The following is a 26,542-nucleotide window of genomic DNA, read 5'->3' as shown; positions in this document are numbered from 1 at the left end:
GCCGTTTCCTGCCTAACAACAACTATCTTAGGTTTACTTTTAATTTTCACCTTGAGCATGGATGTTCCTTTCTTACTGATGGTGGTCTTGCCCAAGGCGTAGGTTCCTGTCTCCAAGGGAGCTTTTAGCAAGTCATAACACATTGTCTCTACTAATTACAATTTGTGGTCAGTTTGCAACAGTAAGAACATCATAGCTTTTTACTACATTAAACACTTCTTTAAAAGAGTAGCTTATTATTCATTTCCTTCACTGCTTAGTGACTCACTATGCTGGCTGGAGAATTCTGGGAGTTGAAGTCCACAAGTCTTAAAGCGGCCAAGTTTGAAGACCTCTGCAGTAGGCAGCGTCTGTGGTTGAACTTAAAGGAGTTAAAACCATCGAGTATTGCATTGCTAGAAAAGATGGGAGGAGAGGAGAAGGGCAGAGAAACTTCCTCTTCCGGATCACTCATGGGCAGAAGGTGATCTGTCAAATGGCTTTTGTTCTTTTCCCAAGATTAAAACAGCAGCTGGAAGGTGAGTGGAGGGCAGATCGTAGGAGAGGCTGGGAGCAAGTCAGGCTGTTTGGTTTCCTCCAGGATGTGTGAGCAGAGAAGCAACTAGGCTGAAGCATGTCAGCTGCTGTGCTGCATGTTCTTTCCCTGCCCAAATTTAAGCCTGCTAGTACTGCACACTTTAACACTGCAATTTTCTGCTTGTGGGAAGATTTAAAAAGTCTCTTTCAAGACAGGGTTGATTCTTTGGGAATGGCTTCCCTCCAGTTGTGGGTGCTCCATCACTGAAGGTTTGTAGCAGAGTAATCGAGCTGGAAAAAATCTTGGAGGTCTTAATATCATTTCAGATAAATGGCTGTCCTGTCTCTGTTTAAAAGCCTGCAGTGATGGAGCACAACTTCTAAAGGCAAACGATTCTACTGGTTAACTGTTCTCACTGTTAGGAAACTTCAGGGTCTGGATTCATTCCAGTCTTCCCTTTATACCCAACTTGTTTACTCAGAATCCATGTGTAAATTTTGCCGTAGCCACATCAGGAACTTTACATCCTCACCCTTTGTTCCAAGACTCCATGAAAAGTGCAATCCACTACACTCCTTACGCCCATTAATGTTCTACCTGGTATCACCAACAATAAATCATTCACACATGCACTCAGAATCTTTTCTTATCAGTAGAACACACATTCCAGCAACGTTGAGTTTCCCAGTGAGCTCATAAAATGGTTAACTATGGTTGTCTTACAGGCCCTCTATATTCATAACTTGTGTTATATTTGTGATATTCATAACACATCACATAAAATATGTAACAAAGATCCCTCTCGCAGTTACTGCTATTGAGCCATGTTCCACCTATTCTGTACCTTGACATTTGCTTTTTCTTGGTTAAGAGCAAAACCTTTTTTTTTCCTCCATTGAATTTATTTATTTATTTATTTTTAAATTTGTATACCGGCCTTCTCCCTGAGGACTCAGGGCGGTGAACAGCCAAGTAAAAGCATAAACTACAAACATTAAAATACAATTAAAAAGATATATATAAATTTGGCCCCATATATATAAATTTGGCCCCACGATTAAAAACAATAACAAACAGGACTTCCGGGTTGGCTCCGCAGCGCCATTGACGGTCTTTTTAGACCGCCGCCCCCGTGATTCCGTTGAGCCGTTCTGACAGCGTTAATCAGCTGTCAAACGGCTTGAAAATCTCCCCTTCGGGAAAAGAAGGGGAGGAGAGCAGGTGGGTGAGGGTAGAGCTCCCTGAAAACCCCTGGATTAATTCCAGGGGTTAGGAGGGTGAGAGCTCCCCGTTCAGCCCACTGAAGCTCCGGATCCGGGGGGACTCTGTTTTTTTTTACAGAGCTAGGCGTTGCGTCCAATTTCTGCTGTCAAACAGAAGATTAAATGATTTCAAAAAAGCAGGCGGAACAGAAGCAGGAGGACAAGCTTTTTGCAAGTATAACACTTAACTCCGGGGATACAATGTTTCTAATTGGATTTTCTGAGCTGGAAGTTAAGATGGCGTTTCTTTGTTGCGATTTTAAAAGGGAAAGTTAGAAAAAGTTTTTGCTAATAGACTCGTGCTCAGAGACTGGCTTTAAGTTGCTGGAATAGATTTTGAAGAGCTGTTTGGGAAAAGATTGTTTATAAAGAAATTGCTGAATGCTGCTCAAAAGGATGGCTCTGACTTTATGATTTTATGGTTGTGGGAAGAAAGAAAATTTCTTTAAAATAAAATGGCTTCTAAGAAAGGAGATCTTGAAAGCGCTGGATGCTATTTGGAGGTCTCAGAAACGAAACAGTTGTCTGATTTACAGAGTTGTAAGGATTTTGATGCAGAACTTACAGAATTTATAAAAGAAGCCATGAATAATCATACTGCAGCTATAAGTAACCAAATAGCAATTCTTAAAGGGATAACAACAGAAATGACTGAGGAAACCAAAACAACTACGGAGTATGATGACAACTCAGGAGATATTGTAGCAGAGAGGGTGGAAGAATTTTCTCAAGAATTTTCGAGCTTACTCTCTGCTCTTTTCAGAAAAATTGATAGAATCTTTCAAAATTATGACTTGGTTTGGAAAAAAGTAGTAAATGACCAGACTTTCGAAGTTTCAGAAGATGAAGGAGACTTGTCAGTGGCATCAATACATTTAATAGAAAAGAAACAATTGAACTTTTCTTCACAAACTCTTGACAAACTTTGGTTTTACAGACGAAGGAATGAACTGATTTATATAAGCATGAAGAGGCGATTTGGGGGCTCTAAATTAGAGGAAACTTTCTTAAAAAGGGGACAATCTTTGCAGTTATATCAACCTCAAATTAAAATGAAAAACCTCCTCAAAATAGAAGTAGGAGGGATGCAGAAAGATTGGAAAAAATATAAAAAGAAAGCAAGAATGGAAGATTAACCTTTTCTTTTGGCTTTGTAGTTGTTCTACTCATGGTTAAAAATGATTATGTTGTAGGTATTATAACTACTGAGGGGGGAAAAAGTATAAAGTTAAATACTGATTTTTAAATATGATGTACTAATGGTTGATTAATCCTTTTTGGTTTTTTAGTTTATGTATCAATGGTTAATTATGTTGTTGATTATCTTTCAAATTTTAAAAGTTGGAGGGAGGAATAATGAAGGGGGGAAATTTAGAAACTTAAAAAATGTAGAAATTTAATTAGTGAATATCTAAGGTTCATTTTTTGTTATGAGATTTCAAAATAAGAAAGCAAGAATGGAAGATTAATTTTTTTTTTTTTTTGGCTTTGCAGTTGTTTTACTCATGGTTTAAATTGATTATGTTTTAGGTGTTATAACTACTGAGGGGGAAAAAGTATAAAGTTGAATATTGATTTTTAAATATGATGTATTAATGGTTGATTAATCTTTTTTGGTTTTCTAGTTAATGTACTAATGGTTAATTATAAAAATGTAGAAATTTAATTAGTGAATATCTAAGGTTTATTTTTTGTTATGAGATTTCAAAATATCTGAACTTTGAGAAAAGTAGGAGGGGGAAAAATGTTTTTAGGTTTGAATGTTTAAGATTTGTTAATGGTTTTAAAATTCTTAGAGTTATTGGATTACATGTTATTTTGTGTTTATATAAAGGGAGGTTGATGAAATTGTAAAAGGGGAGTTAAGGGGTCTTGGGAGTTATTAAATCTTGCAGTTAGCTAGTTTATTTTAACGAATGTTTGGTGAAATCTATGCCCTGTTTTTGTTCTGGGAAGTCGGGGGTGGGGGGTGGTGAGGAGGGGTTGAAGATTGAGTTTACCAAATTGATTTTTTTTTCTTTTTTTCTGATGATAGTTTGAATGATTGTTTATATTGTATACTTGTTTGATCAGAAAATAAAAACTTTTTTATATTAAAAAAAAAAACAATAACAAACAATTAAAAACATTTTAAAAAGCCAAAATTTCATTTTGTTGCATAGGGCCCAGTATTCAAGTCTATCGAGATTCTTCTGTATCTTGAGCTTGTCTTCTGGGGTGTTGGCTATTCCTTCCAGCTTAGTGTGATCTCCAAATTTCATGAGTTCCCCTCATGTTCCCTCATCTAAATTGTTTATGAAAATATTGAAGAATAGTAAGCCTAAAATAGAGCCTTGGGGTACCCTGCTGCTTACTTCCCTCCATATAGATGTAGTTCCATTAAGGACTAACCATTGAATGTGGTTTGCTACCAATTGCAAAACCATCTGATGGTGATGCTATCTATCCCAGTGGTCCCCAAACATTTTCACACCTGGGACCAGTTTCATGAAAGACAAGTTTTCCATGAGGGGGGGGAGGAGGGGGAATGATACCAGGATGACACACAGGGAAGCCTTCACTAAATTAGCCTTTCTTTTGCTCCAGGGTAAAAATCAGAAGAGACAGAGAAACCTTCACTTGAAGAGGCTCTCTGCTTCTGTTCCAGAGGAAACCCCCAATTAAAGACACAAGGAAGCAGAAAGAGGTGTGAATGACAACTGCCTGCACTTTTCAATAGCTGAGCATGATGTTTCTCTTCCAGATTACACCAGTGACTTTCTGTTCCTAAGGAAGTGGGAAGGAAATGGGGGAGTAGAGAGAATCCTAACAGCCTTCCAGCAAAACAAGCCAAAGACCCAGCACATTAAGGAAGTGCTGAGAAAAGAGACAGAGACAGAGAGAGTGAGAGCGCTCTGCATAGTGCAAAGAAACCTGAACCCCTGCGATTTGCTCCATTCCAACTCACCCCATAGGCGACCAAACACTTTTCGCCCGGACAGAGAAATGATGGAGAGACAAAGCTTTGTGTGCTTGCAAAGTGGACGGTTTGAAACGGAATGATTAGCTCCATTTCAAAGCATCTCCTTTGCAAGCAGAGGAAGCATCATCTTCCTCTGGGTGAAAAGTGCGCAGCAGAACAGGTGGAGGCAGAGGCGATACCAACATGCTGCCCACTCTTCCCACTGTCTCTCGGCTTGCCTGTGGCTGCGCTGACCAGGCATCCCAGTGGGGTGTCAGGATCTCCTGCCTCCCCAATGCCTCTGCCTGCTGTCAGTGCCACTGTGCAAGCCTCCCATGAGTCAGGCAGCTGTGAAGCACCTCTGGATCGCCTGTCTTCCCCCCTGCCTCTGCCTCCGTGCTCAGACTTACCGGTATCTGTGCTCTGCCAAGGGGCCGGCAGGCTTTGGGATGACACCAGAGTGTTTGTGAACAGTATCTTCTGCCCTTATTTGGAGCTGAGGACTTCCATGAGCAAAATAGGTGCTTTTAATGGGTGCTTTAAAACTTGCAGAGGCCTTAGGCAACATTTCATCAATTAAAGCCCCACATCTCTCAAATTAGCTCAGAAAGTTTGTCTGTAACCATTATAGGACATTTTTTTTCAGGCTTGAAAAACATCAATTTTCCATGTACATACAGTTATAGGTGTGTGTATTTATATTTCTTTCTGTATGCATATATCTACAATTGTATAATCTATCCCTAGCACTTTCAGGTATATTTGATACTAACTCTTTGCAGTGCTAAGAAATTTTGATAGACCCAAAATGAGAGAATTTTACGATTGAATGGATATCAGGGTGGATAAAAATCAATGATTTTTTTAAAAAAATAAAAAAAAATCAGTTTTTATTTAAATCGGATTTTTTTTTATTTAAATTGGATTTTTTTTTAATTTTTATCGAATTTATTTTAATAAAAAACTTTTGGGATAAAAATCTATCGTAAGATAGTTTTCTATTTAAGATACATAAATAGTTTATTCAGCATGAAATGGAGCTTAGTTATGTAGCATGAGGCTGTATATTCTGCAACACTGGGACTATCGGTGAGTCAACAGTGGGTCAAAGGAGTAGCAGAGATGACGGTTGCTCTTTAAAAATTATGATTTACATCGAGTTGATTTAAATCAAGCCTTTTTACTAGTGATTTAAATCATGATTTAAATTGTGATTTAAATCAACTCAATTTAAATCAAATCCACCCTGATGGATATTTTAACTTGGATCTCAGTAATCTTCCATATGTCAAATGAATCATAATTAATGTAAAAGGTTACTCTGTCATTGCGGCATGCTTGCTTTTTCATTATTATATATGTAATATTTATATACTGTATTTTTTGGAGTATAAGACGCACCTTTTTCCCCTAAAAAAGAAGGTGAAAATATGGGTGCATCTTATACTCCGAATGGAGCCCCACCCAGCTTCTCAAATGGAGGTTTCAGAGGCTGAAAAAAGCATCAGAAACGAAGCTTCAGAAAAGAAGCCCCCAAACAGAGCTTCAGAGGCTTTTTTTCTGAAGCTCTGTTTTGGAGGCTTTCAGAGGCAGGAAAAAAAGTTTTTTCTGAAACAGAGTTTCAGAAGTTTCAGAGGCAGAAAAAAAAAGCAAAAAAAAAAAGCAAGGCACAAAGCTCACAACCAAGGAACCTGTTGCTAAAATTCACTTCTCGGAACAGCTGATTGGGGGTTTCCGGGAGGCAGATCCACCTGCCAATCAGCTTTTTTCTTATTTTCTTCCACAAAAACTAAGGTGCGTCTTATACTCCGGTGCGTCTTATACTCCGAAAAATACATTATATATATAGATTTTTGTTTTTTTCCACATCTGCAACCATTTATGCACAATTAAAATTAAACTTTTCTTTGACTCTTGTAGACATATTGCAATAAGAGCACTCTGGACAACTGAAAATAACAAGCAACGTTGAAAAGGAAAGAAAATAAAGCAAGACATCAAAATGTTTTCCATTTCTTTCAGAAACCCACAAAATTCTCCTTCTCCAGCAGCTGATAGACAAAAGAGAGAAAATTAAGAAAGATGTCAAGCTGGAATAAGTAGAGCATACGGGACTCAAGGATACATCACGTGAAAAGTCAAGGGAGAATATTTTTATTCAGTAAAAGAGAGAAATATCTGGAAGTCAATGGGGAGGAAAATGTCATTTGGAAAACCACATAGGGCGGACAATAATGCAGACCTTGCTCTGGGAGGAATTAAATGGCTTGAATCAAAGCACAACTAAACAAGGGATCATACATATTTTTTAATTCCACAGGAATATCAATAGTGGAAAAGTTCCATAGATGTGCCTATTGTGGGAAAGATACAACTTGCAAATCACAGCTGATTATACCTGAGAGGATCCATTCTGGAGGAAAGCCATACAGATACTCTGAATTTGGCAAAATCTTTGGGCAGAATAGCTCACTTGTGCTACATGGAAGGACCCACACAGGAGAGAAACCATAAAAGTTCTCCCAATGTGGTAAATACTTTAGTGAGAATGGCAATGTGGTGATGCATCAGAGGACTCACCACATAGGAATGTCTAGATTGTGTGAAAGTTTATTGGGAAATCCCCACCTCATGAGGCAACAGAGGACTCACACAGGAGAGAAACCCTTTGAATGCCCTATCTGTGGGAAAAGTTTCACTAAAAATTCCTACCTTATTAGCCACCAGAAGACACACACAGGAGAGAAACCATTTGAATGTCCTGATTGTGGAAAAAGTTTCAGTAGAAATTCCCACCTCATGAGACACCAGAGGACTCACACAGGAGAGAAACCCTTTGAATGTCCTGATTGTGGGAAAAGTTTCATTACTAATTCCCACCTTTTGAGACACCAGAGGACTCACACAGGAGAGAAACCCTTTCAGTGTCCTGATTGTGAGAAAAGTTTCAGTAAGAATTCCAGGCTGGTGAAACACCAGAGGACTCACACAGGAGAGAAACCCTTTGAATGTTCTGATTGTGGAAAAAGTTTCAGTCAGAGTTCCCACCTCATTCCACACCAGAGGACTCACACAGGGGAGAAACCCTTTGAATGTCCTGATTGTGGAAAAAGTTTCAGTCAGAGTTCCAACCTCGTTCCACACCAGAGGACTCACACAGGGGAGAAACCCTTTGAATGTCCTGATTGTGGGAAAAATTTCAGTCAGAATTCCAGCCTGATAAGACACCAGAGGACTCACACGGGAGAGAAACCATACGAGTGTCCAGACTGTGGGAAAGATTTCAATACTAAGTCTAATCTTATAAATCATGTGCTTATACACATAGGGGAGAAGCCATTTAAGTGCCCCAAGTGTGGACGGTGCTTCAGGAAGCAGTCCACCCTTATCGCACACAAGAAAATCCACCTGAGGCCCAAAGTGATGAGTGTAGAGAAAGCTTGAATTTCATTTCGAATGTCCCATTGTAAGTCCAGCTGAGAAATTGACTATTTTAATTCTTTGTAATTGCAAAGAATTTGCCCCATTTTTTGTAAGCAAATATGTCATGGTATTAGACGGGAAGGACGAAATTAACAAGTGGAACATATTAGCTTGGTAATGGCTGCCTGGCCATCAGCAGCAGAAGTTGCTGGATATTTATTTTTGCAAAAATTGTGCAATTCTGTAAACTTTCTGGGAGTGTTCTTTGCATTTTTATCATGATAGATGATAGAAATGCCATGTGCAGAGTCCCAGCCTCCCTCTCTCTGTGTATCCTTGAGTATTTCAGTCCCAGAATTCCCCAAGCAGCATCTCTTCCTGATAGGAGCACTTAGACTAGTTAGAGATTATGGCTCCTCATATAAAGGAGAAAGCAGATTGTACAGTAGATAATGTTTTCATTTCTAAAACAGCATTTTTATTTATTTATTTTATTTCTATAGCACTGTATAAGAATGATAAATAGCTTTTGAAAAAGAAAAAGCAAAGTGTCAGCATTTCTGTAAACATTGGGACAAGGTAATGAAAAGCTCTCTCCCCAACACATGGGAGACGTTTCCTGTTCTTTCAGTTCTATCCCAGGGCTCCTTAATTGTTTTCAAAAATGCCTTCAAATAAAGAGAGGAACATTATTTGTAGCAGCGGAAGTGATATTTTAGCTATGCAGATGAATGATCCTGATTTTGCTGCGATTAGAAGACAGCAAAGAATTCAAACGTTGTATATTTCACCAACACAATTCAAAAAGGTTTCAATTTTTTTAGTAGGTCACGTTACACGTGATCCCTTTGTAGAAAGGACACAAAACAACCTGGACAAGGCAAGGTAAACCAAGAAACTCTTGGCTTGGGTCTCAAGGTCCAAGTGACTTTGAATTTAATGTGCAAAAATTTTAGACTTTAAAATAGTAAAATTATATTTAATTTAACTACCAAGGAAGCCTTGGTAGTACAGTGGTCTAAAGCACCCTGTTATTAAGACCAGCTGCCTGCAATTACTGCAGGTTCGAATCTCGCCAGGCTCAAGGTTGACTCAGCCTTCCATCCTTTCTAAGGTAGGTGAAATGAGGACCCAGTTTGTGGAGGCAATAAGCTGACTTTGTATAAATATATACAAAAGGGTGAAGGCTATTGCTTAATGCATTGTAAGCTGCCCTGAGTCTCCGAAGAAGGGCGGCATATAAATCAAATTTTAAAAAAATATATTCTTCCTTTTTTCTTTCCTTGGTGTCATATTTTAGTGCACATCTTTATCATGTCTCATCTTATACATGATAAGTTGGAAACCCTTGCAATGATCCCAAAGCCTCTGGATCTCTCACAGGGCTATATAAAAATATCAAGCAAAATTAAATAAAGCCAACCTGAGTCAAAGGGGATGGTCTACAGTGCGAGGTCAAAAGCCATACATTCCCAATCAGAGGAACAGTCCATTTCCTCAGAATCAAAAGTTTGAAGCTCAGGTGTAAAGTAGGTATTGTTTGGAGGGTACTGGATCTTGAAAGCTGCAGCCTTGACTTTGGGGCTGGAGTAGCAGGAACAGCTGAATGGATAGATTTTGTGGGGAGGAAGAAGGCCCAGTCTGGTAGTCACTAGGGTAGAGCCTGAGAGATGCTCAGTTCCAGTCCTGCTTTAGGCACAAAGCCATCTCGGAGATCTTGGCCTGTCCCGTCCTCTCAGGCCTAGGAAAGTGGGAATCCACTTCCAAAAACTTTGCCAAGGAAACTGCAGGGAAGTGGGAGTGCAGGATAACTCCCCAAAACCTACTTTTGCAACTGAGCGAACCTGGAAGAGTGAACCTTGACCTATTTAGCTTCTTAAGATTAGGGAGGTGTTGTGCTATAAACATTTATGAATGTCTTGTTTGTGTGCGCAGCCGCTTATGATATGCAGCTTCATCCTATCAATAGAATGAAACATTGAACAATAACTGAAAACATCCACTCCCCTTGCTTCTAAAACACATCTAGATAAAAGATATTATCTTTCTATCTGCATTTTTGCAGAGCCTAAATCTAAGGTGACCAGACGTCCCGCTTTTGGCGGGACAGTCCCGATTTTTAGCAATTTGTCCCGCGTCCCGCGGCGTTTTAAAAAAGTCCCGATTTTTCATTCTGCCTCCTGAGTCCCGGCTGCCTCCTGAGTCCCAGCTGATGGCTAGAGGGAAAAAAACTGTTTAAACTCTTGCCGCGGGGCTTCAAAAGGCCGCCCTACAGGTGATCAGTGTTAAAAGAAAACAAATGAGTAGACCGATGCCTGCAAAAATAGAAAAAACAGCCCCTTACAGCTTCCGCATAGGTTAATTAGCACAAGTTGATTAGCTCGGCTTCCCCACCCTCAGCTGATTTGCTCTCAGCTGTTTTGTGCAGGGCTCTGTTCTGTTGCTAGCTGCAAAGAGTTACTGGAGCAGATTTTTTTCCCCCTAGCTATGCTGAAAAAGCAAAAGCAAAAGCAGGGTCTTTGCTGCAACGTGACAAAATGAGGCAGAGAGAGATTTCTTTTTCTTTTTCCTCACCAAAAAAGGTAGGTGCAAAACTGCAAACAATGGGAAATTTAAGGCAAAAAATTTAGGGGAAAGAACCGGTTCGGTGATGTCATATTGTCACTGCTACCGGCTTGCGGGAACCGGGCCGAACTGGAAGGAACCCATCCCTGGTCTGTAAATATTTTCACAGCCCTCTTTTTGACTCATGCAGTATACAGGTCCTTAATGGAAGGCAGGTTGGTAGTAATTGTTTTTTCTGCAGTTCTAATTATCCTCTGAAGCCTGTGTCTATCTTGTTGGGTTGCAGAACCAAACCAGACAGTTATAGAGGTGCAGATGAGAGACTCAATAATTCCCCGTAGAACTGTATCGGCTGCTCCTTGGCCAGTTTGAGCTTTCTGAGTTGGCGCAGAAAGAACATTCTTTGTTGTGCTTTTTTGATGAATTTTTGATGTTAAGTGTCCATTTTAGATCTTGTGATATGGTAGAACCTAAAAATTTGAAGGTCTCTACTGTTAATACTGTGTTGTCTAGTATTGTGAGAGGTGGAAGTATGGAAGGGTTTCTCCTAAAGTCTACCACTATTTCTACGGTTTTGAGTGTGTTCAGTTCCAGATTGTTCCGGTCGCACCACGAGGCTAGTTGTTCAACCTCCCATCTGTATGTGGATTCATCATTGTCTCAAATGAGACCGATCACTGTTGTGTCATCTGTGAACTTCAGTAGTTTAACAGATGGATCGTTAGAGATGCAGTCATTGGTATATAGAGAGAAGTGGAGAGAGCACACAACTTTGGGGGGGGCCCTGTGCTAATTGTACAGGTATCTGATGTGATTCTGCTTAGCTTCACCTGCTGCTTCCTGTTTGTTAGGAAGCTTATGATCCACTTACAAGTGTGTTCAGGTACCTCTAGCTGATTTAGCTTAGTTAGGAGAGTGTCTGGAATGATGGTATTGAATGCTGAACTAAAGTCTACAAAGAGGACCCTTGCGTAGGTCTTTGGAAATTCAAGATGTTGTAGGATGTAGTGCAGAGCCATATTAACAGCATCAAGAGATGAGGGGAAAACATATTTCAAGTCTGCAGCAGACAGATCCTATTTAGAAGAGACTTAAACCTTTTTTTTAACGGGGGTGGGGTGGGGGGGTCCATTTTTAATTTAATTTAATTTAATTAATTCAATTTATATGCCGCACCTCTTCGAAGACTCAGGGCGGCTCACAATACATTTTAAAAATCATTATAAAAAAACATTTAAAAATTAAAAACATTAAAAACATTAAAAACTCATTCATGCCATTCATGGCCGGATCTCGCCAGATCAAAAGAGCTAGATCAACGGCCCCAGGCCTGCCGGAAAAGCCAGGTCTTCACTGCTTTTCGGAAGGCCAATAGGGTGGGGATGGTCCGGACCTCAGGAGGTAACTGGTTCCAGAGAGCTGGGGCAGCCACAGAGAAGGCCCTCCCCTGCGGGCCCACCAGCCGGCATTGTTTAGCTGATGGGACCCGAAGGAGATCAACTCTGCGGGATCTTACCGGTTGCTGGGAGCTATGCGGCAGAAGGCGGTCTCGTAGATAACCTGGCCCTGAGCCATGTAGGGCTTTAAAGGTAATAACCAACACCTTGAATTGTGACTGGAGACCAATAGGGAGCCAGTGCAGCTCACAGATAATTGGTGTAATGTGGGTGTACCTAGGTGCACCCACGACAGCTCGCACGGCTGCGTTCTGGACCAACTGTAGTCTCCGAACACTTTTCAAGGGTTGCCCCATGTAGTGCGTGTTGCAATAATCTAACCATGAGGTGACAAGGGCATGAGTGACTGTGAGGAGAGCCTCCCGATCCAAGTAGGGTCGCAATTGGTGCACCAGGCGAACCTGTGCAAAGTCCCCCTAGCCACAGCTGTCAGATGTTGCTCTAATCTTAGCTGTGAGTCTAGGAGGACACCCAAATTGCAAGCCCATTCTGAGGGGGACAATTTCTCCCCCCCCCCCAGAACCAAGCCTTCCCTGATGCCTTCTTGGCCTTCTAGGCCAAAAACGGGGGGGGAGGCAAAAAACGGGGGGGGGTCCGTTTTTGAAAGAGAGAGAGAGAGAGAAAGAGAAAGAAAGAAAGAAAGGAGGGAGGGAGGGAGGGAGGGAGGGAGGGAGGGAGGAAGGAAAAAAAAGAAAAACCAGCAATATGAATACCATCTCATCACAGGACCCGCTTGCTGGGAAAAAAGTGACCATCACCCCACCACGTGACCTGTCAGCTGAGAGACTGACCACCACTCCACTACATGACACAGGCCAGTAGAGGTGCCTGAGCGAGGGACCAGAGTGGACTGGCGGCCATACCAAGAGGGATGAAGATACCAAGAGGAAGGAAAAAGGAGAGGAGGGAAGGACTATAAACCTGGCACTAGACGCAGCTTCAGAGGATAATCCAGGGCTGGAAGGGACCTGGAGGTCATCTAGTCCAACCCTGCTCCAGCAGGACATTGTTAGTGAGTTTCTGTCTTTTGATCCCCCAGTCACATGGTTACATAGCCATGCCCACCCAGTCACATGACCCCACCAAGCCACGCCCACCAAGCTACACCCACAGAACCGGTAGGAAAGAAATTTAGATTTCACCACTGATGTTATCTCTCTGGAATGGAGTTCTTTTCTGACTGAATTGCAAATTACTATCGCCTATCTCTAGCTTTTCTGCTCTTCTAAAAGACTCCCAGTTTCCTAAGTCATAGTTAAATCACACTTGTTCATTAACTCAAGACTTATTACTAACATGTCCAAAACATCATCAAGGGAACTAAGCACAACATACACTTTGTATAATTCTAAAAACACCATTCCTCGCTCTTCTAATTCAAGGAATATTTTCCTCATAAACTGAGGGTGATTTGACACACTTTCTCCAGACTTCAGCCTTGCTCTATAAAGTTTTCTGGTGAGAGTTACTTTGATATTTGCCATTTCTCTTACATAAATTCTGCATAAGGCCAGCCAGCAAACGTAAATTCATGCCCATGTATGACCTGACTATTTTCCAAGCACAAAATGACGCTGGCTACTGCTTTCTCATTTTGCTTTTGCCCCTCCTCATTGAGATCTGCTGGAGGATGCTTACAACTGTCCACAAATCCTCCCTTTACAGAAATATCTCCATCTTTATGCTCCCTGAGAGATAATTCATCTCCTTTAAGGGGAACTACAGGAAACCCTCCTCCCATTCCTGTAACACATAGCTGCCTTTACAGGCCAATCATCCTCAACCTCCCTGAGGTTCACAAAGAAACTTTTACCTCAGAAAAAGTTTACTTCTGGCTCTTCAGAAAAGTTTACTTCTGGCGCTTCTGGGCCCATAACCTGTCAGGGAATTGCATAGCCGGGTTCCAAATGGAGTCATAGATGCTGACATAAACTTGTAGTTTTAAATAAATCTAGCTATATATTACAACTATATATACAGTAAACTAGATAGGGGCATCATCAGGTAAATCAACACAGCAGAAACATCATGAGGTAAATTACTGACAACACACACAGAGGAAAAAAGGCGGGAAACAAGGAAACTCCCCCTTTACACTCACAGCAACCAATCTCATCTTAGATTGCCTCATACAGCAGCCAGCTCTCTTCAACCAACTAGCTATAACTGTGTGTTCTTACTCATTGTCTAACTAACCCTTCACAACTATTAATTTAAATATTTTAACAAGCTGGTTTGCCTGGAGCATCTGGCCTGATGCTGCTGCAATGTCCAAAATCCTTGGGAGCCACATTAAATCAGATTAACAGATAAACAGAGTTGGAAGGGACCTTGTAGGTCATGTAATCCAACCCCTCGCCCAAGCAGGAGACCCTACACCATTTTTGACAGTCCAGTCTCTTCTTGAAAGCTTCCAGTGATGAAACTCCCACCACTTCCGAAGGCAACATCTGTTCCATTGTTTGATTGCTCTCACTGTCAGAAAGTTCCTCCTTATTTCTAGGTTGAATCTCTCGTTTGATTTCCATCCATTATTCCTTGTCTGCAGGAGCTTTGGAAAACAGATTGACCCCTTCCTCTCTGTGGCAGCCCCTCAAATATTGGAAGACTGCTATCATGTCTCCTCTGGTCCTTCTCTTCACTAGACTAACCATGCCCAGTTCCTGCAACCTTAATCATCCTGGTTGCTCTTCTCTAGTAACACTAGGAGGAGACGAAGGAGGAAGGATGGTGGAGAGGGAGAAGGAGTGGCAGAGGAGAAGGAGAAGGGGAAAAAGATGGAAAAGGAGAAGTGAAGGGGAGGAGAAACAATCAAGATACATTAAATGGATGTGTATATCTTTGCCTGTTTTTTTTTTTTTTAATTTTAATTTGATTTATATGCCGCCCTTCTCCAGAGACTCAGGGCGGCTTACAATGCGTTAAGCAATAGCCTTCATCCTTTTTATATTTATACAAAGTCTTATTGCCCCCACAAACTGGGTCCTCATTTCACCTACCTTAGAAAGGATGGAAGACTGAGTCAACCTTGAGCCTTGGAGAGATTCGAACCAGCAGTAATTGCAGACAGCTGTGTTAATAACAGGGTGTTAGACCACTGTACTATCAAGGCTCTGAGCAAGTTTGAGCAAGCAGAGAAATCAAATATTTGAGATGTAGAGAGGCATTGATCTCAGCTGAGAGTCACCCCTAGGAAAGCTTATTCTGCAATTCTGTAAAACCTTCATGAACTTTTAGGGCTCAGCACCTAATCTCCGTAAGCTAAATAGCATCACATTTCACTGTTTCACTTGGCTCAAAAGTCAGTACCTAGAAATCAAAAATGGCTTGATGGCATTTAATAGTGGAAACATCTTGCAAGTGGCTTAGGTAGATATGGGACAAACAGATGCGTTTTTCTGCCTCTGTCAGGAGGTGGCGATCAGGTAGGCAACATCTGTGCCTGAAAACCCTATAATACAATGGGGGTGCCTGTGGTTGAGTTTAAGGAGTTAAAACCATAGAGTACTATATTGCTAGAAAGGATGTGAGAAGAGAAGCACAGAGGAATTTCCTCTACCAGATCACTCAATGGGAGGAAGTTGGTGTGCAGAGTGTCTTTTGTGCGCTTCCCATGGTCGAAGCAGCAGCTGAAAGGTGAGTTGAGGGCAGGTGAGAGGAGAGTTCGGGAGCAAGTCGGCCTGTTTGGTTCCCTCCACGGCCTGGAAGCAGAGAAGCAACTAGTGTCCATGTCAGGTGCTGCAGCATGATCCTTCCCTCCCCAAATTTAAGCCCACTGGTGCTACATGCTGTACTATACACTTTAACACTGGTGACGGCTATTTTCTGCTGTTGAGAAGATTTAAAGTCTCTTTCAAGTTAAGGTTGTGGCTGCTCCCATCACTGGAGGTTTGTAACAGGGTTGGAGGGAACCTTGCAGGTCTTCTAGTCCAACCCTCTTCTCAAGCAGGAGACCCAGTACCACTTCAGACAAATGGCTGTCCAGTGTTTTCTTAAAACCTTCCAGTGATGGAGCCCCCACTGCTCTGTAGGGCGACCCGGGGTCCATTAACTGAGGCGAGACTAGGCTGGGTTCAACGGAACACTTTATTAGCTAACAGTAATGCGAACGGCTCAAGTAAAACAGATCGGCAACTGGGGAGTTTGACAGCTATTTATACTATAGCTGTCAAACTATGTAACCAATAGCGGATCAGGATTCTCCCGCCGGCAAGCCTGTGCGTCTTGGCCAATCAACCCCTGGAGGCTGGTTAATTATTCCACTAATTTAGTTACTTTGTGAAAGAATGAAATAAGATTGTTTGGCATGATCTGTTTTTGACAAACTCATGTTGGTTTCTGGTTATAACTTTGCTTGTTTCTAGGTATTTACAAATCTGTTGTTTGGTTACCTTTTCCACAATCTTCCCAGTATTGATGTCAGGCTGATTGGTCTGTAGTTTTGCGGTTCTATTCCCCCCCCCCTTTTTTTTTTTTTGAACAAGAGAACTACATCAGCTCTTTCCCAGATCACCGGTAGTTTCTTGGTGCTCAAAGATCTTTGAAAGATATGATTCAATGTTTCTGAGATCATGTCTGCCAGCTCCTTCAGAACTCTGGGATGTTCAATCTGGTCCTGGTGTTTAGAACTAGTCTAGAGTGGACAGGTGTTCTCTTACCATTTTCTTGCTAGTCTGTCTTTTATGGGTTCTGTTTTTTTGTAGTTTGGGCTAGTTTTTCTTTTTGTGTGAAGTCAGATGAAAAGAATGAACTAACCAGCTCTGCTTTGTCTCTACTGGCTGTTACTTCTTTGACATCTTCTCTCCTTAGTGGATGAACTGTTTCCTTGACTTTTTACTTGTTAACTTATATGTTAAAAAAAACTTTTGTTATTTTCTTTGAGTTTCGTTGCAAGTCTTAGCTCTTTGTGAGCATGAGCTTTCCTGATTTCATCTTTGCAGATTCGGACTATACGCTGGGATTCTGCCTTAGTTATGTGTCCCTCCATTTTTTATACTTATCCTTTTTGTCTTTCAGTTTATCAGAGAGTTTTTTATGCAACCATCCTCGTTCCTTTTGGATTTTTTATTTTTATTTCTTAATAATATTGTTGGACTGGGCTTTTGTAACCATATTTTTCAGAGTTTCTCAAGCGTCTTGAGTTTCCCCTTTAAGATTTTAAAAATCCTTCCCAAGCTATCTCTAAGTTTGTTGATACCACCTCTTTTAAAGTCTAAGATGCTTGGTTAATTTTGCTCTATTGTTTGCGTCTGCATTGTATTAAATTCCAATATGACATGGTCACTTTCCCCAAAGTTCCTGACATTTTGACCCCCTCTATCATTTCATCACTGCTAGTAAGAATTTAGATAATTATAGGTGACCTGCTAGTTCTCTCGTCTATCTTTTGAATGACAATATTGTCAGATAAATTCATCAGCAATGTTTAAGATGAGATTGGACAGCTATTTGTCCAGAATGGTATGGGATCTCCAGCCTGAGCAAGGGATTGGACTAGAAGACATCCAAGCTCCCATCCAACTCTGTTATTTTATTGTGGACTTGCTGTTTTTGTGGCAACAATATTATACTGATCTGGTACTGGTGTTTTCTGGGATTTTTTACTTACATGTATCACCAACAAGCACAGTATTTCCTATTGTTGCCCCATCCGTGTATTAGCCAGATTCAAGTGTGCTCAACCCAGCACTTTTTTAAGGTGCAGAAAAAGGAGATGCACCTTTTGGGTACTACACAGTGGGGTAAATATATGATGGTTTCAGCATCCCACACTTGGGATCTCCATTTGTGATCTTCCCAGCTAGATTCTGACATGCAAAATAACTATTGCGGACCTTTGGGATGTACAGTTGAATAGGTAGTCCTCATTTACAATTTGTTCCCTGGGCCTTCAAAATTGCAATGGCAGTGTAAAAGCAGACTTACACCTAGTCACACAAATTTCTGGTCATCATAGCAATTGTTCAGTGACCACACGTCAGCAGTTCCTGTGATTATGAAGGTGCAAGAAAAGGAGTTACACCAATTTGTGTTCTGCCAACTGGTGCACATTTATGATGGTTGCTGCATCCCACACTCATATTCCCAATTTGTGACATTCGCTAGCTTCTGACAAACAAAATCAAGGGGTATACAGGCAGGAAATTAAATGTCCCAGTCATATGAAATTGCCTTTAATTAGGCAATTAAAGTAATTTTAATTGTAATTTAAATAGTAATTAGCTTAATTACACAGTAATTAGCTTAAGAACTATAGAGGAACAGATGTAAGTTGGCACTGACATGTGACATCATGCTTAATGATTGGGTTGTATAGTGACGTTGATACCAGTTCCAATCGTGGCTGGTAAGTGAGGACTGCTTAAATTGGGATGTCACCAAAGTGTTTGTGGACAGTGTTTTCTGGCCTTATTTGGAGCTGAGGACTTCCATGAGGAAAACTGGTACCTCAAATCTTGCAGAGACTTTAGGCATCATTTCATCAGTTAAAGCCCCCACATGTCTAAAGTAAGCTCAGAAGGTTTGACCGTAACCATTTTGGGGCATTTGATTTTCTCCATTTATATATGTATGGATGTATCTGTATTTACCTCTGTATGCATATGTCTACAATTATATAATCTATCCCCAGCAGTTCCAGATATATTTGATGATAACCCTTCGCACTGCTAAAAATTTGACCCAAATCAAGGAGAATTTCATGATTGATCAATGTAAGAGGTTATTCTAGCATTGTGACATCTTTGCTTTTTTGTTGTATACTTTTTTTCTTTTTCTCATATCTTCTGCAACCATTTTATAATTAACAATACACTTTTCTTTGAATCCTATAGACAAAAGAGGATGGCAATAAGAACACTCTGGACAACTGAGAATAACAAGCAATGTTGAAAAGGAAAGCAAATGGACCCAGAAATCAAACTATTTTCCATTTCCTTCAAAAAACTGCACAATTCTCCTTTCCCCGGCAGCTAGACAAAAGAGAGAAAATCAAATTAGATTCTGAGCTGGAAAAAGTAGATTTTGTGGAAGGATAAGGATACATTACATAAAAAGTCAAGGGAGATGATTTTTTTCATTCAGAAAAAGAGAGATATCTCTGGAAGTCAGTGGGGAGGAAAAGGCCAATTGGAAAGCAATGTAGAGCAGACAGTGATGCAGGCCTCGCTCTGGGAGGAAGGAAACAGCTTGAATCAAACCAGCACTAAACAAGGGATCATCCATGTGTTTGACCTACTCAGGAATATCAGTTGTGGAAAAACTCCATAGATGTGCCTGTTGTGGGAAAGAGAAAACTTGCAAAGCTGATTATGCATAAGAGGATCCACACAGGAGAAAAACCACACAATCACTCTGACTGTGGCAAAACCTTTGGTCAAAAAAGCTCTGTTGTGGTTCATGGAAGGACCCACACAGGAGAGAAGCCCTATAAATGCTCGAAATGTGGTAAATGCTTTGGTGAGCATGGCAAATTGGTGATACACCAGAGGACTCACACAGGAGAGAAAACATTTGAATGTCCTGATTGTGGGAAAAGCTTCAATAGAAATAGCCACCTTGTGAGACACCAGAGGACTCACACAGGAGAAAAACCCTTTGAATGTCCTGACTGTGGGAAAAGCTTCATTAGAAATTGCCACCTTATGAGACACCAGAGGACTCACACAGGAGAGAAACCCTTTGAATGTCCTGATTGTGGGAAAAGTTTCAGTGAGAATTCCAACCTGGTGAAACACCAGAGGACTCACACAGGAGAGAAACCCTTTGAATGTCCAGATTGTGGGAAAAGTTTCATTACAAATTCACACCTCATGAGACATCAGAGGATTCACACAGGAGAGAAACCCTTTGAATGTCCTGATTGTGGGAAAAGTTTCAATTGTAATTCTCACCTGGTGATACACCACAGGTCTCACACAGGAGAAAAACCTTTTGAATGTTCTGAGTGTGGGAAAAGTTTCAATTGTAATTCTCACCTGGTGATACACCAGAGGTCTCACACAGGAGAAAAACCTTTTGAATGTCCTGAGTGTGGGAAAAGTTTCAGTTGTAATTCGACCCTGGTAAAACATCAGAGGACTCACACAGGAGAAAAACCATTTGAATGTCCTGTTTGTGGGAAAAGTTTCAGTGAGAATTCCAGCCTGGTGAACCATCAGAGGACTCACACAGGAGAGAAACCGTATCAATGTCCTGATTGTGGGAAATGTTTCAGTCAGAATTCCAGCCTGGTGACACACCAGAGAACTCACACAGGAGAGAAATGCTTTGAATGTACTGATTGTGGGGAAAGCTTCAATTGTAATTCTGACCTGGTGATACACCAGAGGTCTCGCACAGGAGAAAAACCTTTTGAATGTCCTGAGTGTGGGAAAAGTTTCAGTTGTAATTCGAGCCTGGTAAAACATCAGAGGACTCACACAGGAGAAAAACCATTTGAATGTCCTGTTTGTGGGAAAAGTTTCAGTGAAAATTCCAGCCTCGTGAACCACCAGAGGACTCACACAGGAGAGAAACCGTATCAATGTCCTGATTGTGGGAAACGTTTCAGTCAGAATTCCAGCCTGGTGAAACACCGGAGAACTCACACAGGAGAGAAACCCTTTGAATGTCCTGATTGTGGGAAAAGTTTCTGTCAGAATTCTGTCCTGCTGAAACACCGGAGAACTCACACAGGAGAAAAACCATTTGAATGTCCTGTTTGTGGGAAAAGTTTCAGTGAGAATTCCAGCCTGGTGACACACCAGAGGACTCACACAGGAGAGAAACCGTATCAGTGTCCTGATTGTGAGAAACGTTTCAGTCAGAATTCCAGCCTGGTGAACCACCAGAGGACTCACACAGGAGAGAAACCTTATCAGTGTCTTAATTGTGGGAAAGGTTTCAGTCAGAATTCCAATCTGATGATACACCAAAGGACTCACACTGGGGAAAAACCTTTCAAATGTCCAGTCTGTGAACATTACTTCAGACATAAATCCTCCCTTATTGCACACAAGGAAATCCATATGAGGCAAAAGTAGAGAAGTGTAGAGAAGGCTTGAATTTCATTTGTGATTTGTTAGAAATTGATTACAAATAGTCCTCAACCTATGACCATAATTGACCCCAAAATTTATGTTACTGAGACATTTGTAAGTTAGTTTTGTTCCATGTTACAACCTTTCTTGCAACCGTTAAATGAACCACAGGAGTTGTTAAATTAGTGGCACCGTTATTAAGTGAATCTGGCTTCCGCACTCACTTTGCTTGCTAAGAATGTCATAAAAGGGGCTCATATGATTCAAGGACACTGCAATGGTGATAAATATGAATCAGTTGCCAACAATATGAATTTTGATCTAATGACCATAGAGATGCTGCAATGGTCGTAAGTGTGAAAAATTGTCATAACTCACTTTTTTCAGGAATGGTGTAACTTTGAACAGTCACTAAATGAACTGTTGTAAGTTGAAGACTACCTGTATTTGAATTGTGGCCTGATTCTCTTTATTCAAATAAGTCTCAGGATTAGACTTGTAGGTGGAGAGAAAAGGAAAGTGGAAAATGGCTAACTACCTATTTCTGGTGACCTCAAGATACAACTATTATTGGTTGCATGTTATAATGGCCGTTAAGTGAGACTGCTTTCCTTAACTACATGCATCCTCCTGCTCTCCCTGATGCAGCCATTAATTGAATGTGCAAGTCGCTAAGTGGAACACTGGGTACCTCAGGGCTGGGGAAAACTCTTGGAGGCCTAGAGCAGGGCCTGGCTTGCCTGCCACAGGCATCCCTCAGCCTTCCTCCAAGACACCCTGTGCTCTGTTTCCCAACCCTTGTGTCCCCTCGGCCCTTCACTCCTCCACATGGTCCCCCCAGTCCTGTTGCTTCCCCCGCCCCAAGGTCCCCACAGGGTTTTTTTTCCCACTCCTACTGGGTCTCTCCAATCCTTACGCCTGACTCCCATCCCACCAGACCTCACACCCTCCACCTCCTTATCTTTTGAAGATCTCTGATCCTCATGTTGTGGAAGGAGTGGGGGACACGATCCTTGGATCTCATGACTGTGTCCTGGAAGCAGCCATTCTACAGTAGGCACTGGATTTGTTCCTGGGCCATGCAGTGGACTTGTGGAAGTGGCTGCTATTTTGCCACACTGTCACGAAGAAGAGTAACAAATCTCTGTTTTTCTACCTTAACATGAGGGGGGGGTGGGAATGTACAGTATTAAAAAATGTTTCTTTTTAAAATGCATTATATTACAATTATTAGTAGCTTTTGGCATGTAAAAAATGGGTATTGTCAGTGTTGCTATGATCATTAGGGCAAGGCAAGACACTCAGAGTTGCCTCAAACTGTGAGATGAGTAGCGATTAAATTTAATAATAAATGCATTTAATTATGAAAAGGTAATGTAAAGCTCATTTCCCAACTCTTGCTCAGTGATGTGGACTCCACATATACAGTGGTTTTCTAACGCGCTACAATTGTTAACTTGTAATCTCTCTGTGCATTCCACATCTCTATGACCAGTCTGTCTTCCTCAGCTTCCCTTCCCTCCTCATTATAAATTTAGAATTTCAGTTTCAGTCATATATCAGCCCATGCACTCTGTGACTCTGATGATATGAACTGCAGTTAGGTTTCTGCCTCTAAATTTATTTGTTGCATTGCTATCTGCTCCAGTCCTAAATTCTGTGAAAGAATGGCATCTCATTAGGCACAGTTGAATTAGAATGGCTAAACTGGATCTGTTTTTATTGGCATTCTTCTCAGATTCAAGGATGGTCTTCTCCATCACTGCATACTGCAGTGCACACATCATAAAATCTTCCCCACATCATGAAATACATCGATTCCTCTCCTTTATTCTTTGTTTGGTCTTTCTCTTGTATCTATCGTTATAATTCACTATTAACCTGCATTAGTGGTTTATGTTCCTATTTCTATATTAGGTCACTCCAATTACTTCCTAGTCTTTTTCCCTTTTCTATCTTCCAACCAAGTGTACCACTTTTCCCATATTAGATAGTAATCGTGTTCCTCTTTATCTTGTAATTCCTTTGTGAGTCTGTCCATTTCTGCACATTCCATGATTTTACTAATTACTCTATCTTCTGTTGGTATGTCACTACTCTTCCAATTTTGTGCAAAAATTATTTGTGCTGCTGTTGTTATATGAATGATTAAATGTTTTATTTCCTTTTCGTATTGTCCATTTATTATGCCTAGTAGAAAGGTTTCTGGCCTCATTTCTATTCTTTGTTGTGCAATTTCTTCTATTTGTGTTCTGATCTTTTGCCAGTATTGTTTGGCCTTTGGGCAGGTCCACCACATGTGATAATAGGTTCCTTTATGAAGTTTGCATTTCCAGCATGTTGAAGAAGTATTGGGGAACATTCTTGCCAGTCTGGCCGGTGGGAGGTGCCACCTATAAAACATTTTGTACAAATTTTCTTTATAGGGTACAGACATTGTTAATTTATAATTTATTGTCCATAATTTTTCCCAATTGTCTAATTCAATATTATAGCCAAAATTCTTTGCCCAAATTATCATGTTTTCTTTAACCACCTCTTCTTCTAATTTATATCCTCGTAAATAATTATAAACTTTGTTTATCAATTTGTCCTGTGATCCTTGTAAAATTTTATCTAATTCGTATTGGCCTTTTTGGAATCCAAATTGAGTTGAATCTGTATGGCCACCAGTCAATGTCTGTATCCATCTCCTTCAATTCTTGTTTTGTTCTTAGTTCCCCTTGGTTATTTAGCAAATCTTTATAGGTTCTCATTTTGGTGATATCCATGGCGTTTGGGTAGATCTGGGCTTCCATGGTCGATAACCATTATGGAATTTTATTGTAGTGTGCTTTTTTAATGCCCTGCCATGTCTGGTATAATGCTTGTCTCTGAATATGCCTCTGAAAATATCCATGTTGTTTATCGGTGCCCTCCCATAGAAATGCGTGCCATCCTCATTGTAGATCGAATCCTTCCAAATTCAATAATCCTTTATTTTTGAGTTTCATCCATTCCTTGATCCAAATTAGTGCTGATGCTTTTTAATATGTTTCCCATCTGGTAGTGCCAGTCCTCCTCTTTCTCTTGTATCTTGTAGGTATTTTATTTTAATTCTTGCTTTCTTCCCTTGCCAGATGTAGTCTGCTATTAATTTATTGAAATCCTTAAAGAAATTCTTCCCCGGTTTTATTGGGATCACTTGGAATAAGTATAAAATTCTAGGTAGGACATTCATTTTAATTGAAGCGATCTTTCCCAAAAGAGATAATTGTATTTTTTTCCAAATTTCTAAGTCTTTTTTAATTTGTCTTGTCAATTTATCATAATTGTCTTCTCTAATTGATGAGGTTTTGTTGGTGAGCCATATTCCTAGATATTTTACCTTCTTTGTCATTTGTGCCTAATTCATCTTCTAATTCCTTTTCTTGTTGATTAGTGAGATTTTTTGTTAGTACCTTGGTTTTTTGTTTATTGATTTTGAGTCCGGCTATTCTCCCATATTTTTCTATTTTATCTAATAATTTGGTGCCGGTTGTTATCGGTTGCTCTATAATAAATACAATGTCATCGGCAAAAGCTTGAAGTTTGTATTCCTCCTTTTTAATTTTCAGACCTTTTATTTCCTTATCTCTTCTAATTTCCTTTAAGAGAGTTTCTAAAGCTAATATGAATAACAGAGGAGACAGAGAGCACCCCTGTCTCACTCCTTTTGATATTGGAAATTGTTCTGTCAAGTCACCATTTATTGTTATTTTTGAAGTTTGGGAGGAGTAAATTTTCTTTATCATATTTGTAAATTTATCGCCAAATTTCATAGCTTCCAGTTGTAAGAAATTTCCAGTTTAGGTTGTCGAATGCCTTCTGTGCGTCTAAAAAAATTAAGGCCGCTTGTTTGTCTGAATTTGCTTCATAATATTCTAATACGTCCATTATTAATCTCATGTTGTTTTTTATCTGTCTCTTTGGGATAAAACCGTTTTAATCCGAATGAATGTATTCATTAATTATTTTCTTAATTTTTTCTGTGATAATCGATGTAAATAACTTGTAGTCCACATTTAAAAGTGATATCGGTCTGTAATTTTTAATATGTATATGATCTGTCTCTTCTTTTGGTATCAATGTAATAATGGCCTCTGTCCAGGAATTAGGAATTATAGCTTCCAGAAGTGCATCATTAAGTACTCCGAGTAAAATTTCGTCTATTGAGTGTTGGCAAGTTTTATAAAACTCTGCAGGTATACTGTCCGTTTATTTTCTGTTTTTTCCTCGCCTCTATTAATTCTGTCATCGTGATTGGCCTGTCCAATAGGTCCCTGTGTGATTCTTCTAATTCTTTAATGTCAGCTTCGTTTAGGTATTGTTTGATGTCCTTTTCTGAAGACTCATCCTGTTCATATAATTTTTGGAAAAATGTTCTTGCTATGTTCTTTTTGTCCTTGTTCCTGTAATGTATCTCTCCTGTGTCGTCCTGTAATTGATATAGTGTCCTTCTCTCTTTTTCTTTCTTCAATTTGTATGCCAACCATCGTCCTGTCTTATTCGCGTGTTCAAAATGATTTTGTTTTACTAATTTAATTTTCTTGGCTATTTCTGTTTGTGTGATCAAATTTATATTGTGTTTTGTCAAATTTATTTTTTCTTTGATCCTTTTGTTTTGAGGTTCATTCTGTAGCTCGGATTCATACTCTTTGAGTTCCTTCAACAAATTGTCTTTCTTCTGTTGTTTTTCTTTGTTTTTCTTTGCCAAATATGCTATTGTCAAGCCTCTTATATAGGCTTTCGCCGTGTCCCATAAGTTTTGGAGGGAGGTTTGCTCTTTGATGTTGATCTCAAAAAATATTTTCATTTCTTTTTCTATCATTTGTACATTGTCTTTAAAAATTTTGGTGTTTATCATCCATCTCTTCTTCTTCCGATAGCCTTTCCAAGTTATTTTTACCGGACTATGGTCTGCCCATATGTTTGTCATTATTTCTATTTCTTCTAAGTCTTTCCTAAGATCTGTTGTCATCCAGGCCATATCTATTCTAGACCAGGATAGATGTGGATTGGAATAGAACATATACTATTTTTTTTCTTTATTTATCTCCCTCCAAGCGTCCTGAAGGCATAGTTCTTGCACCATTTCCTTAAAAGTGTCTGGGAGGGTCTTTTTCCTAGTTTTATTTTTTCTGGTACGCCAATAGTCTTTTTCTGTGTCCAAAATTGCATTGAAGTCGCCTACAATGCAAAAATTTTCATAATCCAAGTCTTTTACTTTGTTGTGTATATTTTTGAAGAAGGCACGTTGGTTCTCATTTGGTGCATAAATCGAAATCAATAATATTGTTTTTAATTCTGTTTGTATTTTGATCATTAGAACTCTTCCC

The 26,542-nt window shown here is 40.1% G+C and overlaps 2 protein-coding genes across 2 annotated transcripts in view; one reads left to right on the top strand and one right to left on the bottom strand.

Moving 5' to 3' along the window:
- The window catches only part of LOC139310039 (zinc finger protein 252-like), a 371,392-nt gene that overhangs the window by 213,702 nt on the left and 131,148 nt on the right, over positions 1–26,542 (bottom strand). The window lies entirely within an intron of this gene.
- Positions 445–21,513, top strand: LOC139311960 (zinc finger protein 850-like). The gene is made up of 4 exons (XM_070936484.1): positions 445–518; positions 4,366–4,465; positions 6,641–8,140; positions 19,590–21,513. The coding sequence occupies exons 3-4, from the start codon at positions 7,283–7,285 to the stop codon at positions 21,186–21,188; spliced, it is 2,457 nt and encodes an 818-aa protein (XP_070792585.1). The 5' UTR covers positions 445–518; positions 4,366–4,465; positions 6,641–7,282; the 3' UTR covers positions 21,189–21,513.

This window comes from Pituophis catenifer, unplaced genomic scaffold, assembly GCF_029215685.1.
Source record: "Pituophis catenifer annectens isolate HBS135680 unplaced genomic scaffold, rPitCat1.0.hap2 SCAF_2, whole genome shotgun sequence".
Lineage (NCBI taxonomy): Eukaryota > Metazoa > Chordata > Lepidosauria > Squamata > Colubridae > Pituophis > Pituophis catenifer.
This window is presented reverse-complemented; position numbering and strand designations above follow the sequence as displayed.